The sequence below is a fragment of the Puccinia triticina genome, chromosome 1A (genome assembly GCF_026914185.1).
Source record: "Puccinia triticina chromosome 1A, complete sequence".
NCBI lineage: Eukaryota > Fungi > Basidiomycota > Pucciniomycetes > Pucciniales > Pucciniaceae > Puccinia > Puccinia triticina.
Genome location: NC_070558.1, coordinates 7,822,556 through 7,838,954, shown reverse-complemented (window position 1 = coordinate 7,838,954; position 16,399 = coordinate 7,822,556). Strand labels below are relative to the sequence as shown.

The following is a 16,399-nucleotide window of genomic DNA, read 5'->3' as shown; positions in this document are numbered from 1 at the left end:
TAGCCCCTCTTCCCTTTCCTTTTCTTTGTTATTTGTACTTGCTAAAGCTTCTTACATATGTTATGTTCTTTGTCTGAAAAAAGGAGAAAGTAAAGATGCACACAAGGAAATTAAGAGCCACAAAGAATGCATACAACTAAAAAGGGTGAGCTGGATCAAATATAAACAAATTTCAGATTGGATCCAACTGATTGTGAATTGTGAAATTTCAAAATCCAACTAGAAATTCCAGATTGAGCTTTAAAGAGAGACAGGACTGTAGTGACTGAAGCTGAAATTTGCAGCGGCAAAGCCACCTTGGTCTCTTGTAACTTACATATTTTAAGAAGAATTTTGGATGATTTTTTGGCAAATATACAGCCAAACAAAGAAGGTGTGCTTGTGCATACCTGTCACACCAAAAAACTCCGTTCTTCCCTGATTCCCTCCTTCAGAGGCGGGCTTCACACCCAGGAGGGACTTAGTTAAGTTTTGACCTTGACCACTCACAAGCTTAACTAAGCCACTTGTGGTGAGCGGGTCTGGGCGGCAGCCCAGGCAATTTTTGGAATTAATACAGCAATTCCTGAAAAGCTTGCAGTTGGGTAGGCCCAAATTTTGGACTGCTATTTTCAGCCTCAAAGCCTGTATAGCCCCTGCATACAGTAATTTGATTAGAAGAAAATCATGACTTTCTTTGTTTTTAACCATTGAAATCCTGGTGCAATTTTACACTGATCGGACCCTTCGCCGCATGCCCATCCCCTGCCCTGTGGCCAGCGCAGCGGGGGGATGACACTGCAACAGGCGGTCTTGTCTTGGGATTTGGATTTCTGCCTGTGTGGGCTCCAGGTTTATGATTGTACAATCATATCCAGACTTTTTTGAAACTTAATTGGGCCTGTATTGGCAACATAAATTTAACAGATTTTGGTTTCAAACGAGTTTCAAAAATATTACAATAAAATTTCAATAATTGTTTATAATTGGTCCCTGATTGTTCTATGATACCATTTCAATACACAATGAATATGAACCCCCCCCACTTGTAAGCACTGTGACCCTGTTGTGGGTCACTGAAACCATCCACAACCTGGTAGCACACCTTTTTTATGCTCTATCGGAGCCTCCCTGATCCGGGGGGTGGGCCGGGCCAAGGAGCATTAGAAAAAACAAGCAGGCCCGGATGGGTCTCCACTCGAATAATGTTTGAATAATATCCAAAATTCCTTCCAATATTACTCGAAGTTGGAACTTGAAGGACATTCGAAGTCATTTGACTTCGGATGTAATTCAAGTTTCCTCCGTTTTTTTTCCGGCTGGACTCTGAATTCCACTTTGGAGGGAACTCGAAGGGGATATTCCCTTTGAGTTAACTCCAAAATAGTTTTGAAGGACTCCGGGATCCGACTTTGGAGTCCCTTTGAAAAGCCGGTTTGACCCAAGCAAGACGTCCCCGCCTTGCAGGCGGGTACTTCAAAGGATTTCCGGAGTCAACTCAGAGCTCCTTCGAAGTTTTGCGTCCGGGGTGTAGACATAAAATGATGTGAAAATATAAATATAGAAGTAAGTGAATAATTGACAGTTTAACATTAAGCGGACCGCCGCGCCCACCAACAAAAAAAATGGCAGCATTTCTCGCTTCCCCCCCAAAAAATATACAGGTCCCAATGAACCTGGATCACTTGGCTCTTTAAGCAATTGGCGCCGAGCAAGAGCCAAGCAATGACCAGCAATCATCGACTCGCTGCCTCCTTTTATACTTTTCCCCATACTTCAATTCAAGCCGGACTCTGTTATTTAATTTCCTTTTCCCCTCCCACCTTTGCCCACATCCCCCTCCCCTTTTTCTTCCATTTTCATCTTTCCACATGCAATTGATCACTCGAAAACGGTTACCTAAGGTTCTTTTCAGAACTCTTAAAATCACCCCGAGCCATTTCCCTAGCCCTTCTCCAGGCTGACACCTTTTCCGGCGTGCCTCCAAGTCTTCCCGGACGCAATTGATCCCACAAAAACGGGAAATTGAGTTTCTTTTCAGAAGTTTCATCAACACCCTCCGCGCACCTATCCGACCCGCTCTATAAAATCCAACTCCGGCAATCCGCGTATTCTGGTTGGAGGAGGATGCCACCTTGGAATTGTTACGTATAGGGCTTATATTTAGTAGTAGCATATGTTTGTAGGATGCTTATATTGTATTTTCTATCTCTCTAAAAGACTCCTCCCCTGGGATGCCGGTGAATCTCTCTTTCCTCACTCTTCTTGCTTGTTCTCACCAACATCCCAGGTAAGCTCTGTTGCTTTCCTTTTATCATCCTTTCTTTCTTTTTTTCTCCTTTTGTTCATTTCTTCCGTGATTGAAATTCATACTCTTCTTGCTTGTTCTCACCGACATCCCAGGCCAGAGCATAATAGGTCATGAGCCCTCTCTCTTGCTAAAGGAGCTAGAGTTTTTTTTCTCCAAGAGTCCGCTAGCAGCGTTACAGCTTTTCCACTCTCGTAATCAATCGTCTTCCGACGACTGAAAAATCATGACCGACAACACAGAACGCGGTCGTACATCCATTCACAGTCGTGAGGCCAGCCGAGAAGGGCGATCTGCCTTAAATGCAAGATTGACTTCACGCGGTCGACACACTTCACAACCTCTCCCCTCATCCCACTCGTCATCGTCCGCTGCTGGTTTGGGGGCCCCAGCACTCTCCTCTGGAGCTCAGGAAATGGCAGTGCTATTCAATCGATACTCTTTGTCTTCCAAAGATGGAGGTAACAAACAAACTGGGTCAAGCTCGAGTACTCTCCCTTTGGGTAGCTGAGTCGCCGGGTCCTCCAAAGAAAAAGGGAAAGCGCCAAACCCTACCATTACAATTGACCCCGGCACACCGGCTCAATCTTCCAAGACGACCGTCACCAACGAGCCAAGTGGGGCAAACGCTAAGAACACCTTGGTTTCAAATTCTTCCTCTCTATTTGCTGGTGGCAAGCTCGTCCTCAATGACGAGACGGTTCGTCAATTTATGATGTTCACCAAGATGGTTCAAGCTGCAGGTGTGATAAACTCACCACCACCGCCTCCAGCGACTGCGGCCACACCCTTGCAACCATCGATGCAAGAATTTACCCTTTCCTTGTACAAATGGATCTTGATGGTACCCAAGCTCGAGGTGAATGGGGCTAACTTTCAAACTTGGTTGATCATGCTTCGTCAAGCACTTGAGGGCACGGTTGGCCGAGTGATACCGTTGGGAAGTGAGGATGTCGTTTTGACCGACTCTGAAAACACGCTGTTGAAGACTGCTATTCTGGCCACCATCGACGACAACATTAAGATCAGTGCGGCAGAGGAGAAATCCGGACTTGACGCGCTAGAGATGGTCACAAAGATGTTCACCCTGAAGAGTCGCACTGCACACCTTGCCTTTGTCAAGAACATCCTTGAAATGAAGTTCAATCATTACGACCAAAACGCGGATGTAGATGCCCATTTCCACTCCATCAAGAATAAGGCCAAGCAACTTTTCCAATCGGGTTTCAAGTTGACCAAAGACTCTTTCATTGGTTTGCTGTTTAATCTCTCGCTCCCGAATCTCAAGACGTACCCCTTTGTCAATGTTGCAAGACAGCTTGACCTGCGAATGAATAACGGCAAGACTGCTGTGAAGAACTCCGATTTGGTGAATTTGGCGAAGACAGAGCTGGCGCTTTTTTGACAAACTCATCGAAACAACAGCAACAAGCGGGGCGATAGGGACAACCAATCAAAGCAATCTGACCCAAACAGCCAGTCTAAAGTCAGTGGCGGGGGCACTAACAAGTGGTGCCAACGGTGCAAGTCCAACACACACAACACAAACAACTGCACCCGGCCCTTGAAAACCTTGTCCGGAGGTAATGGGAATCCCTTCCGGGGTGGCTCTGCTAACAACAATAATCCATTCCGTAGTGCAACGGCACCGCCGCAAGCGGGGATCCAAGCCAACACCGCGGAGCTGTTGGATCAGGTATTGGCAGAGAGCTCAGGGGATCAACCAACCTTTCAGTCCGTCACCGTGGACAACGCAATCCTCAAGTCACTCAGGAGGAAATTGATCACTTGCTGAAGCAGGGCGGCAGACTTTTGGGCCTTGACTCGTGCGCTTCTCATACCTTCACAAACGACCTTTCCATTCTCTTCGATCATGTAAAACTCTCCAAACCCATTCCTCTATCTGTGGCAACTAATGCGCCGCAATCTTTTGTGACTATAGTTGGGAAGATGATGCTCAGCAATAAGTCGGGTTCAATCATACTCAACAACGTCTATTACAGCCCGGATGCCTTGTGCACACTACTGTCGGCAGAGACGCTTTGACTTGGCGGGGGCAAATTGGTAATCAACAAGCATGGAAGCGCGGCGGTACACTTCTTGAATGGTTTCTCTCTTCAATCTTTCTCAATCAATTGTTGGTGGTAGGTTCCTGCCATGGTCCGAAATTCCTCACCTGCTATCATTATTGTTCCCCCCTCTTGCCTTCCTTTGAAATCTGATCTAAATGACACGTCCGAGTTAACGGCCTGTCAGGCTACAATTAAGAATTCCGATGCTCTAATGTGGCACCGTAGACTAGGGCACATAATTCTAAAGAGGATCATCAAAATGTGTGCACTGGGGGACTTGCCGGGGCTGCCGGAAAAGTTGACTAATAAGGACTTTGTATGTGAAGATTGTTTGGTCAGCAAGAGCAAACAGGTAAGGGGGAACCGTCTATCCGATGAACCAGCATTACTGCCGATGGATACCATTGTCTCGGATGTACTCGGTCCCTTTGTCAAAGGATTCAACGGGGTAAAATATTTGGTTGTGTTTTGGGATCTAGCAAGCACCTACTCGGAAGGTTTTTTGCTCAAAGCCAAAAGCAAAGTGTGTTTGAATTTTAAGAGGTACATCGAGAGGATGGAACGACTCACCGGGAAGAAACTTAAGCGTTTTAGAACGGATGGCGGAGGGGAATTCACGTCGAAGGTGTTCATTGGTTGGTTACAGGATAAGGGGATTGAGCACCAGCACTCAATGCCTTATGAACCGGAGCAAAATGGAGCTGCCGAGAGACTTCATCGGACGGTGGGTGAGATGGCAAGGACGGCGTTGATTTCTTCGGGACTCCCTTTGAAATTTTGGGGTTTTGCGTATCTTTGCGGGTCCGTGAATTTTACAAAACTTATTTCACAAGGCATAACCCTTGTGAAAGGTATGCGTTGGGATTTTATGAGATTTATGGGGTAATATGTATTTTTCCGGGGCTTTCGGACTTTTCTTGGCCCTTGTAAATTATACATTGTAATACATACAATGTAAACATACTGTGTACAGAGGGCTTACATAATATTACACTGGATGTTTCACAAAACTTGTGAAACCACCTTTGGAATTTCATCATTTGAATTCAGAAATGTATTTTTACGGGATACAGGTTACAAGCCTTGTTTTACAATGCTGTATTCGCCCGGAAAAGTAAACCAATTCACAAAGATACATGAATTTTACACGCCTCAACACCCTGATCACGTTGGATTTCCACCCACACATATGTAAGTCGTTTTTCCTTCTCTGTTTGGCACACTACACTTCGAGACGTCACTGCTCACATCCATTGTTGTTTTCTCCTTGGATGCCTCGTTCGGGCCGGAGGCGACCCTATCACTGCGATCAGCAAAGACAGTGGCTCCAGGCACCCCACAGTTCCTGATCCTGACAGAACAATTGGACATGTTTATGTCCCGTGGGGTGGGGGCTTTAAAACGTAGGTTGAAAGAGGTCGGGAACGCTAACACATCTCTTTTTGGCTACAACAAAGTCAACATACGACGACTTCTAACCCGACGCGCTTAACTCGGTTTTCTCGGCAGCCGGCTACCACGGCCTCCTGGGCCACAGTTTCCGGGCGGGAGGAGCCTCTTTTCGGCACGCTACGGGCATGAGCAAAGAATGTGTTTGCAGGCTGGGGTGTTGGTTGTCAAGCTGCTACAAGCTCTAGATTAAGATCTTTTCATATTCTAGCAAGGATCTAAGGCGTACAGTCGTTCCGGTGAAGCAAGTACCAAAGGTAGCGATTTCGAATGACACGGACTCCGGAGGTCGCCCCTGCTTCAACAAAGCTCAAGAAATCTCAAGCAATTGTGAGCCCTCCATCTGGAGCGGCTCAAGCGACCATTGGTGCTCCATCTGGAGCGGCCAAAGCGACTGTTGGCGCTCGCTCTGGAGCGGAAAAGCCAACTGATCTCAAACAAAAAGCGTTGGGCGAGTTGAAGATACAATTGAAAGTTGGGAAGACTAGCAATCAGCAACAGATGATTGAAGAGTCGAAGATTGAAGGGGAAAAGACCTCGGGCAAATTCAAGAAGACTAAGAAAAATATCATTGAGCCCAAATGCTCGGCCACTGATCTAGCGCCCGCAAAGCTACCCAAGGTTGAGTACCAACGGCAAGGCTTGAGACATGCTGTTTTACATTAGACTTTGGCGGTGTTCAAATTTTCACTGTCATTTTTTTTGTCTTGTTTTCTGGTGGGAAATTATGCCTTGTAAATAGACATATGCCTTGTAAAAATCTCATCTTTCTCCCTCTGGTCAGAATTTTGCAACCCTTGTGAATCCAAAAAAGGATCCCATGTAAGGGAAACCTTGCAAATTTGAATGTATTGTGACTCACATGCTTTTTTACATGGCTTTTTCTTTGCAAGGGAAACCCTTGTGAACAAATCACTTGTAAAATTCTATTTGAGTCCGCCAAGCGGAAAATTGACAAGGTATTTTTCACAACAGTTATTTTACAAACTAGGAAAAAATGGAAGAACACTTGTAAAATTACAAAAAACCCGTGGCTTAATATGATTTTACATGGCATTGCTTTTACAAAGCATAAGCCTTGTAATATGGAGGCGCTGGACCGACAAAAACGGCCAAATTCGTGTTTTTTTTGTGAAATGCCGGTGAATCCACGACAAAATGGACAAATGAACCGACAAAGCGGCCATTGTTATGCTTTCAGAGCGACAATCCGGCCACTTTGGTGTCGGTCTGATGGCGCCTCTGGCGCGACAAAACAGCCACCATGGCTCTGAGCCGACATGCCTAGCCAAACATGGTGCCTGAGCCAACATTCCTAGACAAAAATGGCTCTGAACCAGAAATTCTTGTCAGTCATGTTTCATGTTTTGACTCTAGCCATCTTTCCTTGCTTCCGCTTCCAGCATCCACCAAACATGTGGGATCAGTATCTGTCTGTATCAGTGTATGTATTTATATAATGCATGTGTAGCAGTACTCAAACAGGTGTCAGTGTCAGGATTTGTTATACATCCTGTAATAGTAAGGTGAGCAGCCTGGTTCCTATATATACCTCTTATGTTTTAATCCGCTCCAACTCCCCCCTCATTCTCGGCAACTTCTTTATCACTCAACAGGGGGTCGGTTAGGTGCCCTGAAGAGTTGGTCAAGCTGTTTACATGCTGCCTTTTGACATTGTACTCTCTATATCATGCTGCTCTCTGACTTGATTGGGGGTTGGTTAGGTGCCCAGGAGAGTCAGAACGGCATTTCAGAGCATATGATTTGAGGAATTGAGACCAGTCCAATGGCTTCAATTTCTCCGAGTCAACTGGACTCTGCAAGGGAGACCTGTTCCCACCAACAAGCTCACCGAGGAGCATGCTGCTGCATGTACATACCTTGCCAGCCAGTGGCAAGATTTCATTGTTGCCCACTGGCTTGCCAAGGCTCCTGGAAAGCTGTTTATAAAGTACCTTGGCTTCTCAAGGGCTACCAATGAGCTGGTTCAAAATCCTGGATGCACTGGGGACCGGGTGGTCGGTCTCTTTTGCTTGAGCCATGGGTAACACATCCTTCTGCTCACAGTTTTGGTGCCGTGCCGCGGCGCCTGGGGAGTCCCAAAAGCCGGTTGAGGCTTCCCAAGACTCTGTGTGGGTTGGAGGGAGGTTTGATCCCCGGTCCGCTGAGAATGTTCCTCCCAAGGGCCTTGCTTCGGCTAGAGCTTGCCCAAGAGGGATCTCTTGGCCTAGCAACGTTGGTAAGGGAGAAGGGGTTAGCAAAGCGGGTCCTCCGGGAGCAGGCGCAACCCAAAAGGAAGTGATTACTAAGGCGCTAGTGGAAAGTTTAACGGTTCTTTCCTGGGGGCAAAAGGGCAGGCAGGGACCGAGTGGACTATGTACACACCTCCCTGTACTTCCGCTGGCACGTGACTACGCTGGAATCTACAGCGCCCCTTGTCACGGAAGTGCTTATAGGATCCTACAGTTGTACAGGGACCAAGCTAGGCAGTCATGGGCTACACCACGGGTGAAGATTCAAAGTTTCCATCCAGAAAATTTACTGGATGGTAGGAAAACCCAAAAACCAATTGGAATCGTTCCGGTATGGTTGAAGGACCGAAAACCAATCGGAATGCTTCCGGTATGGTCAAAGTACCGGAACCATTCCGATTGCAATTCGGGTAGCGTCCAAAATGGAATGAAGTCGAAATTGATTCGACTTCATTCCAGGAAACAGACCATTCCGGTTTTTTTCCTGGATTTTCCCCGGAATATTTCCGAATATGGCTGACCACACCTCACAGAAGGATGGTCCTATATATAAAACAGCGCCTCCTGCAACAGTGTGTCTGGGGCAGTTGGCAAGGGGCTCGGTTGGGGTGGATCAGAAGCATGTTGCAGGTTCAAGCCTCCCTTTTGTCCACCCACCTTGCTGAAACCTTGTTTTGAGCCCTTCAAAACCTGCGACGGCCCGTAACCATTCCGAATTGCACACGAAAGCACTTCGGAAGTGCGTTGGGGATCCAAAATAATTTTGGATTGCCTTCCAGTAGGGTTCCTGGAATTTTCCAGTGAAAACGCCGACCGTCTGGCGACGGTCCCCCCTTGCAGGCAGACCAACCGAAATGATATCGGCTGGCAATCGAAATCATTTCGTTGAGCTTCGCCCGTGGTGTACTTCGCTCCCGCTTTGCTCCCAGTAACAAATATTCTTTCTTGTTTTTTTTAAAAAAAAAAAAAAAAAAAGTGAAACTAAAAAGCTGTCCGACATGTCGGTCCAGCGCCTCCATATTGTAAAATGAGGGTTGTAAAATTCAACCCCCCCGTATCTTTGGGGCTATTTCACCCACAACAGAGTGGTCAATTCGTTGACGGGCGACAAAACACCGCTGGAGGTCATGTTTGGCAAGAAGCCACTTTTCGATTGTCTCCGAACTTTCGGCGAGGTAGCCTTCGTCCACAAGCCTGATATTTATCGCAAGAGTAAAACGGATCAACGTGCTTGGCGGTGTAATCTTGTTGGTTATGTTCAAGGGGGCAAAGGCTGGATATTCTGGGTGCCAACTAATAACACTTTTTTCGAGTCCTCCATCGCAACCTTCCCATATTCTAATCAGTCTTCAATCAATCCTCCTGAACCCATTCGTACCAACTTGACAACCTCAGGTTCTTTGAACAGGATACTCACCAATGGGCCAAACGATGCGGAAATACCACCCGATCCGGTCGATGTTCCAAGACACAACAATGAGCTTGCTGAGGACAGGAACAAGGTGACTGTGCGAAGGTCCTTGGATAAGATCCTTTTGTTCATTTCTTCCGTGATTGAAATTCATACTCTTCTTGCTTGTTCTCACCGACATCCCAGGCCAGAGCATAAGAGGAATACCATAAAGGCAACATTTTAGGAAGTGTCTTAAGTTAATGGTGAATGAATTTACACCAGCGATCACGGGGCGGCGCAGCCGCCCTTAAACGCTAGTATGAAATAACACGGCTGGGCTTGTTCGTGCTCGCTGCCCTTCACCCCACTATTGCTGCTCCTCTTTCCTCAAAAAACCTCAAAAACCATCATGCCTTCTCAATCAAACAGCGGCTCCTCCGGGAACTCCGGCTCTGGCTACACTTACCGGTCGAGCGGCACCAACTCTCAAGGCAACCACTACTGCTCGCGCGACTATGGAGCCAGCGCCCCGAACCCGAACTCGTACCATTACTCCAACACCAATGGCTCGTACTACTACAACAACCCGAACGGTTCCACCTGAGTCGCGTATCTCTTCTCCACGCGCGTCCATCGACCTGTCCTAACATCCAACCTCCCCTCGCAGCTACTACAACGACGGCAAAGGCTCCGCCACTTACACCCCCGCCGATAAGAAGTAACACCGCGTCTGCCGCCCCGGATCGTCGGATCCCCCTGGCCTGTTGGAGCCTCTCATCAACAGGAAGTAGAACACACATCACTCCGGCGAACCCTTGCTGCCATTTGTTTTCCACTCTGTAATCATAACGCCAGATTTGGTCCTACTACGACAAGCTGTACATCTTGATTTCTACATAACCCATCCGAGATTGTTGCCATGAAATCAACAGATTCGCCCACATCAGCACTTGTGCCTATAAGTTAGTTCACCAGGGCGGACTATTGTTGAGTGAGATGAAACAGTATTACGGGAGTCGTATCACTGGACGCAACCTTCAACGTGAATCACACACCAGAGGCAAGTAGGCTGTGGCCCAACTGCATGGGCAGCTCACTCGAGCCTAGTGAGCCACAACCACTGTTTGATTTTCCGACACCAAATCAACATATCCGCAGATTTCATCACAGTTGCATCTGTGCCAGTGCGTGTGTTACAAATCTTTGTCACCGAGACCTGATATCCTGACCAGCGTAACCAGGTTGAGGTTGTTCCATCCCAGCCAACATCTCGTATGATCAACAATATATGAATGAAATAACATGCATTGGACTTTTGCCTTGGACTGAGTGAAGCCTACTGGAAGTAGAAGAATTGCACCAGGGTACATGCACAAAAGCATGGGGTCTGACGAGGCAGAAACAAGAACCGTTTTTGTTTTCGGGCAGTATACGACAAGACATGAATCTTCATAGCGGACAGGAAGCTTTCTTTTTGAGAGGAGACGGTGAGAGGTGGGAAGGTTGTGAGAGGGTCTGGATATTGAAGGTGTACAAAAAAAAAACGAAAAAATGGTACATCCACAGCGTGCCCATTGATTAAGCGAGACAGGCTTCGATTGCTCCCATCGTGTGTTGGTAAGGCGCGGTTTGGAGAAGAGGAGCAGGTATGGAGCAAACAAAGTTGGGGAGACCTGATGAGGGGGTGGGACGGAGAGCAATACAGTTACAAGGGGGGAGGGCACGCCTGGATGTATACGAGCCCCAAGACAGCCAGGGCTTTGCGGCTAGCTGCCGTCCTCATCGTCCTCGTCCTCACTGACCTCGAGGCCCTTCTCGCGCATCACAGCCTTGTCCCGGCGTCTCTTGCTGCTCACCTCCTCGAGCAAGACGAGCAGGTCTTCCTGCTCCTTCTCGGTCTCCTTCTGCGCCGCACTCAGCCGGCCCGTCTCTTCCCGCAAGGCGCGCACCTCCTCGACTAGCCTCTCGTTCTCTTTCCGCAGACCTTCGATCTCTTCTGCCTCCCGTGGCTTCGCTCGGCGTCATCATATTCCCCATCAGCATCGGTCACTCACTCGTCATCAAGGAGAACACCGGAAACCATGAGCTGGATGCCACTCACTTGCTCTTTTAGTTTCAACGTCAGCTCCGATACCTGCCGCTCCAGAGCTTGCATATCGTTTGTTTGTGCGGCCACCTGGGTCTTTAGTCTACTTAATTCTTCGGATTGGTCTGTATTTTCTTTGGAAAACTCTGGAGAAATTTATTCAGTGGGTTTGTGTGTAACCATTCGAATACCAACTGGCGCCTCCCTCTCGGAGAATAAGAAAGAAACTCACTTGGCCCTCCACCGGATCCAGGATCGATTAAGATGGATTGCTGTATAGATACTTTTTTTGGTTGATCAATGGGAAATGAAGTTAATATCGCACAGTAGATTAATGTGGTACATGAAAGGTTGATCAAAGATCACCCACCATAGTTATTTTTCAGAAACTCCACGAACGGCCAATCGAACCACAGTCCAGGTTCTTGATCTGCGCTGCTGGGATCAGTTCCGGCGGGCGGCTGGAGGCTCAACTCGAGGACGTCAGGGCCGACGTTTTTGAAGCGAGGGTCTTCTCTGAGCCTGAGGATCCGATTGACGAACTGGTCTGGTCCGACACGAGAATGGAGGATGGGCTGCAGTGTCGATCTTCGGGCCCCATCGAAAACCAGGCCGTCTATCGTCAGCGAACCGGCTGACGGGCGAAAGGGGGCTCAACTAACCTTGGTATCGGGGAGGCCGGGTCATGGTCGGTTTCGTATATGATGCCTAACACAAACGCGCATAAACCTTGGACAAGCGGGTCCACGCCCGATGATTGACTGATTGGCTCAATCAGCTATACATTGTTTCGAAGGGGGTAACCGAGTCAGTGAGTTCATCACTGGTTATTGGGAGACAGTTGGTGAGATAGGATACACATACCACTTGTAAATTTGTACCTTCACTCAAAAACTCGCTCGTTGTCGAGGGACTCTCCCATAGCCACGTGGCCAAAACAATCAAGTAGCCGACCATGATTCGAGCCCATGCTAAGGATCGCTGAATCCCATCGCCAGCATTGTTACTCTGGCTTTGCATCCGCTGAGCCATCATCAAGTTTCCGATCAAGATCTGTACCAGGCCGGTCTGGTCGTCGTCGTCGTCCGGCGGGGCGTTGGGATCGGCAGGGTCGCCGCCGATCCGGATCTCGCGTGCCAGCTTCTTGGCGGGCTCGAACCCTCTGAGGAGATGTGCGAAGATGAGGGAGGCAAAGAAGGAGGTGTATGCAGCCATGCTCCCAGCTTCAGTCGGGGGCAGGCCCTGCAGAGCCGCGAAGAGCAATGATCCAGGCGAGTGAGACGGGCCGGCGTTCTGGTCGGACAGCTGAGGGATAGGCGTGTTCATGGTGGCCACGATACCCAGCTGCGCATCCAGATTGCCGTTCAGAAAGCTGTCGATAGCACTCAGAGCGGCAGCTCGGGCGGACAGGGTTTGGAACTCGTCATCGGCCGATGTGGGATGCTGAGCTCCGGGGAGTCCCTCGAGGGCGAGTGAGAAGAGTGCGAAGATGGCAGACTGGGGCGGGAGGCGATAGAACTCGGGCTTCTCGGGGTCCGAATAGCTCGGATCTTGGCCGGGCGGCGGGGCCGATGCGGCCAAGGGACTGAGTACCAACTTGCTGAGGAACTCCTTGTTAATCTCGCTCCCTCGGACGACGTGGGCGAGGATATGCAGAGCCTCAGACTTGAGAATGGGGGGTGCGGCACTGGCTAGGCCCATCTCTGCGAGACAGCGAGTGAGGCCGCCGGAGAGGATTGCCCGCTGATTGGCGATCTTGCCGACCCCAGCGCCCGAGATTAAGGTGCGGGCGAGGGCGAGGACAAGCAGAGCGTTGTTGAGCTTTTGCTCGCTCCACGGCTGGGTTGCAAAGGAGTCGAGGGCTACTGGATGCGGATCTTGCGCTGGAGGGAAAAGGAGCATGGGGGCCAGATGAGGAATGCATGACGTTTCTCGAAAATAATTCTGGGATGATGAACCAAGGATTTGATCAGCCGAACTGCGAGCCAACTCTGGGATGATGAGACTGACTTGATTGGAGACGTTGTAGCGCAGAAGCTGGCCGACACACAACAAGCAATCCTGGACGACGATCCCGCCGGCGCCGATGCCGCCCTCGACATCGATGATGTGAAACAAGCGATCGAAGCCGCCTTCGAAAGCGACGATTTTCTGGATGTCGGCGTTTTTTTCGGTGATGTTGAGGAGGATCAGCAAGGCCTCGTTGCGCAGGATTTCTCGGGTATCGTCCAAGATGGAGAGGATCGCGCCCAGGCCGCCGGGGGCCGTGAGGAAGTGGGACTGGAGGGTCAGAGGGCGGGGTGGCGGGGCGGTGAGGAGGGTGCCTAGGAGCTGCAGGGAAAAGAAGCGGATGTAGAAGCTTGAGGTGCTCAGCAGGGACAAGACTGCGTGGGTGGGGTCGGGTTTCTAAGCAGATTGTGGGGGTGGGAGCAAGAGATCGCATGTGAGTGTAAGGATCATCCTTCAGATGTCGAGGGACAGCACCGACCATCAAGAAAGTATCAACATGGGCCACTCCACAGTCTGTCTGCGCGGCCCTGCCAGGCTCGGTCTCCTCGACTTCGCACAAGATATTCAGCGTCTCGAGCAATGCTTTGGCCATATCTAGGTCGTCCGCGAGGCCCGGTTCGCCGAGCAAGTCGAGTATTGCCGGGAGAGCCACTTGGCCGACTTCCTAAAACAAAGGGGGGGGGGGGGGGGGGGGGGGGGGGGGGGGGGGAGAGGTAAGCAGAGATCGGGGTATACTGGGTGTGGTGGGGGTGGGTGGGCTACCGATTTCCAGTCTCTGGCCATGCCCTTGATGCCGAGGATGCTGCTCCGCCTGTCCTCATGCTGGGCGGAGTTCTGGAGACGGTCGAGGAGCTTGCCGAGGGTGTCGGTGGGGGACTGGGGCTGGCCTTGGGGCCCTTGGAGGGCTGCGTATCCCTGGAGAACGGTGCCTTGGAGCGAGGAGAGGAACGACATCGAGGGTGTGGGGGCTGGGGGTGGCCGGCCCGCGCGCGGCTCGCTGCCACTCTCCGCCCCCGCCAACCTGTCACACCACAGCCATCATCCGTCGGAGGACTACACCACGGCTGCAAGAAAAGTTTCTTGCTACCGTTCCCAAACGTTTCAGGTTTGAAAACGGTTCCTGGGAACGTTTCCGGTTAAGATATGGCTTCCATAAACGTTTCAGGTTAGAGTACGGTCTTGTGAAACGTTTCCGGTTGGCAACCGGTTCCCAGAAACGTTTCAGGTTTAGATTCAGTTCCCAATAACGTTTGCGGTTTTGAATTGGTTCGCGCAAACGTTCAAGGTTTGAGGATGGTTTTTGCAAACATTATGAGTTACTTTTTGTTTGTTACAACGTTATCTTGGGGTGAAAGTTAAGATGTGATTTTTTTAATCAAATTAGTTCAGGCAAACGTTATGTGCAACCGAGATAGTTTGAATTACCACTTCAAGCGGTTTGAAAAACGAAAATGACAACCAAGAAGGTTTCAAGGAAGAAATCAACAACCGTGAACGTTTTCACGTCCTGATAACGTTTTTCAAAACGTTTATCATAACTTTTTGCAAGCCAGAGTCAGTTTGCAAAACCAATCTGGAGGGTTGTTTTTCCACCTGAGAGGTTGAGAAAACCCAATCCTCCAAAAAAAAAAAAGAAAAAAGTCAAAATTGACTTTGGGAAAAAAAAGCTCCAAAATCCAATGGTACAGAGCATATATAGCATCAACAGCTCTCCTCAGATATCGGCTGGTGGCTTGTGCTGTAAGCAGCCACCGGAGGGCAGTGGGATCGAGTTGATTGTCAGTTCGATCCGTGCCTGAGTACATCTTTTGCTGCTCCGACAGCCGCTGGAGAGTCGGTTGGCACTGCTCCTCAGCGGTATTTGCAAACGTTTTCCATAATGTATGGCGGTTTTTGCAAACGTTTTGGTGGTTCTCAAAAACATTTCTGTTAACGGAATAAGTTTTTAGAACCACCTCACAACCTATTTAGTTTTCATTCCGTTCCCACAGCGGAATGCCAACATTATTTTGAACGTTCGGCCGAACTTCTCAAACTGGTTTCCGTGGGGGCTTCGCCCCGACGTATCCTTCCAATTGTATTGTGAACGTTTCAAATACCACTTCGCAACCGCTTTGAAACGTTTGGCTGCAGCCGTGGTGTAGTGGAGGAGGCCCTGGAGACTTCACGTGCAGGAGCTGGTCTGGGTTGGCCTCAGACGACTTCTGAGTGTAGTCCCTCACTGCCTAAATATTTCCAAAAGAATCACAATCCACTCATAAAGCGGCAGGAAGGCTCGCAGCAGGAAGGCTCCCTACGAATGACTGGGGATGAGACGATATAAAACATGAAGCAGCTTCTGGTGCTTGCAAGGCTTTATGACCTGGAAATGTCCGGGGGAAAATACAGCTTGGGGTTCTAGCTCATCGGTAGAGCGCTCGCTTAGCATCGCGCTGAGTAGCATGCGAGAGGTACAGGATTCGACTCCCTGGTACTCCATTGTTTTCCTGCAAGGCGGTTGAGCTGTACATCGCCCCGACTCTGCCTGCTTTTTGATGTTGTGTGCGAAAGAAACGATTGAACAACCAAAGGAAACTGGTGCTTTGTTGAGCTCTCTGCTTCAGAGCCGAGCTTCAGAAACAGCCTTTGATCTTTTGGTGTGCGCTGAAGTGCCATCCATCCTCTCCACAGTTTTGTGGGAACGGAAGCCCCTGAGGGCCCGGGCCGGCGCAGAGCGGTCCCCACAAGAGCCGTCATGGCCCACATATTTTGGCAGGAACTGCTGCCCAGCTCAAGGGCCTCCCGCGGAGAATACTTGCCAGCGGACAAGGTGCGACCCAAGAGCGTGGGTATGTATCCCCCCTGCAATAT

The 16,399-nt window shown here is 49.4% G+C and overlaps 2 protein-coding genes across 2 annotated transcripts; one reads left to right on the top strand and one right to left on the bottom strand.

The window, feature by feature from the left end:
- Positions 1–9,862: 9,862 nt before the first annotated feature.
- Positions 9,863–10,175, top strand: PtA15_1A857 (uncharacterized protein; the record flags this gene model as incomplete). The annotated part of the gene is made up of 2 exons (XM_053165927.1): positions 9,863–10,023; positions 10,121–10,175. 2 exons carry the CDS (start codon positions 9,863–9,865, stop codon positions 10,173–10,175), a joined length of 216 nt encoding a protein of 71 aa, XP_053017070.1.
- Positions 10,176–11,219: 1,044 nt separating this feature from the next.
- Positions 11,220–14,503, bottom strand: PtA15_1A856 (uncharacterized protein; the record flags this gene model as incomplete). The annotated part of the gene is made up of 9 exons (XM_053165926.1): positions 11,220–11,462; positions 11,555–11,685; positions 11,772–11,822; positions 11,910–12,127; positions 12,202–12,317; positions 12,404–13,483; positions 13,550–13,945; positions 14,028–14,213; positions 14,312–14,503. The coding sequence occupies 9 exons, from the start codon at positions 14,501–14,503 to the stop codon at positions 11,220–11,222; spliced, it is 2,613 nt and encodes an 870-aa protein (XP_053017069.1).
- Between the last annotated feature and the right edge of the window lie 1,896 nt (positions 14,504–16,399).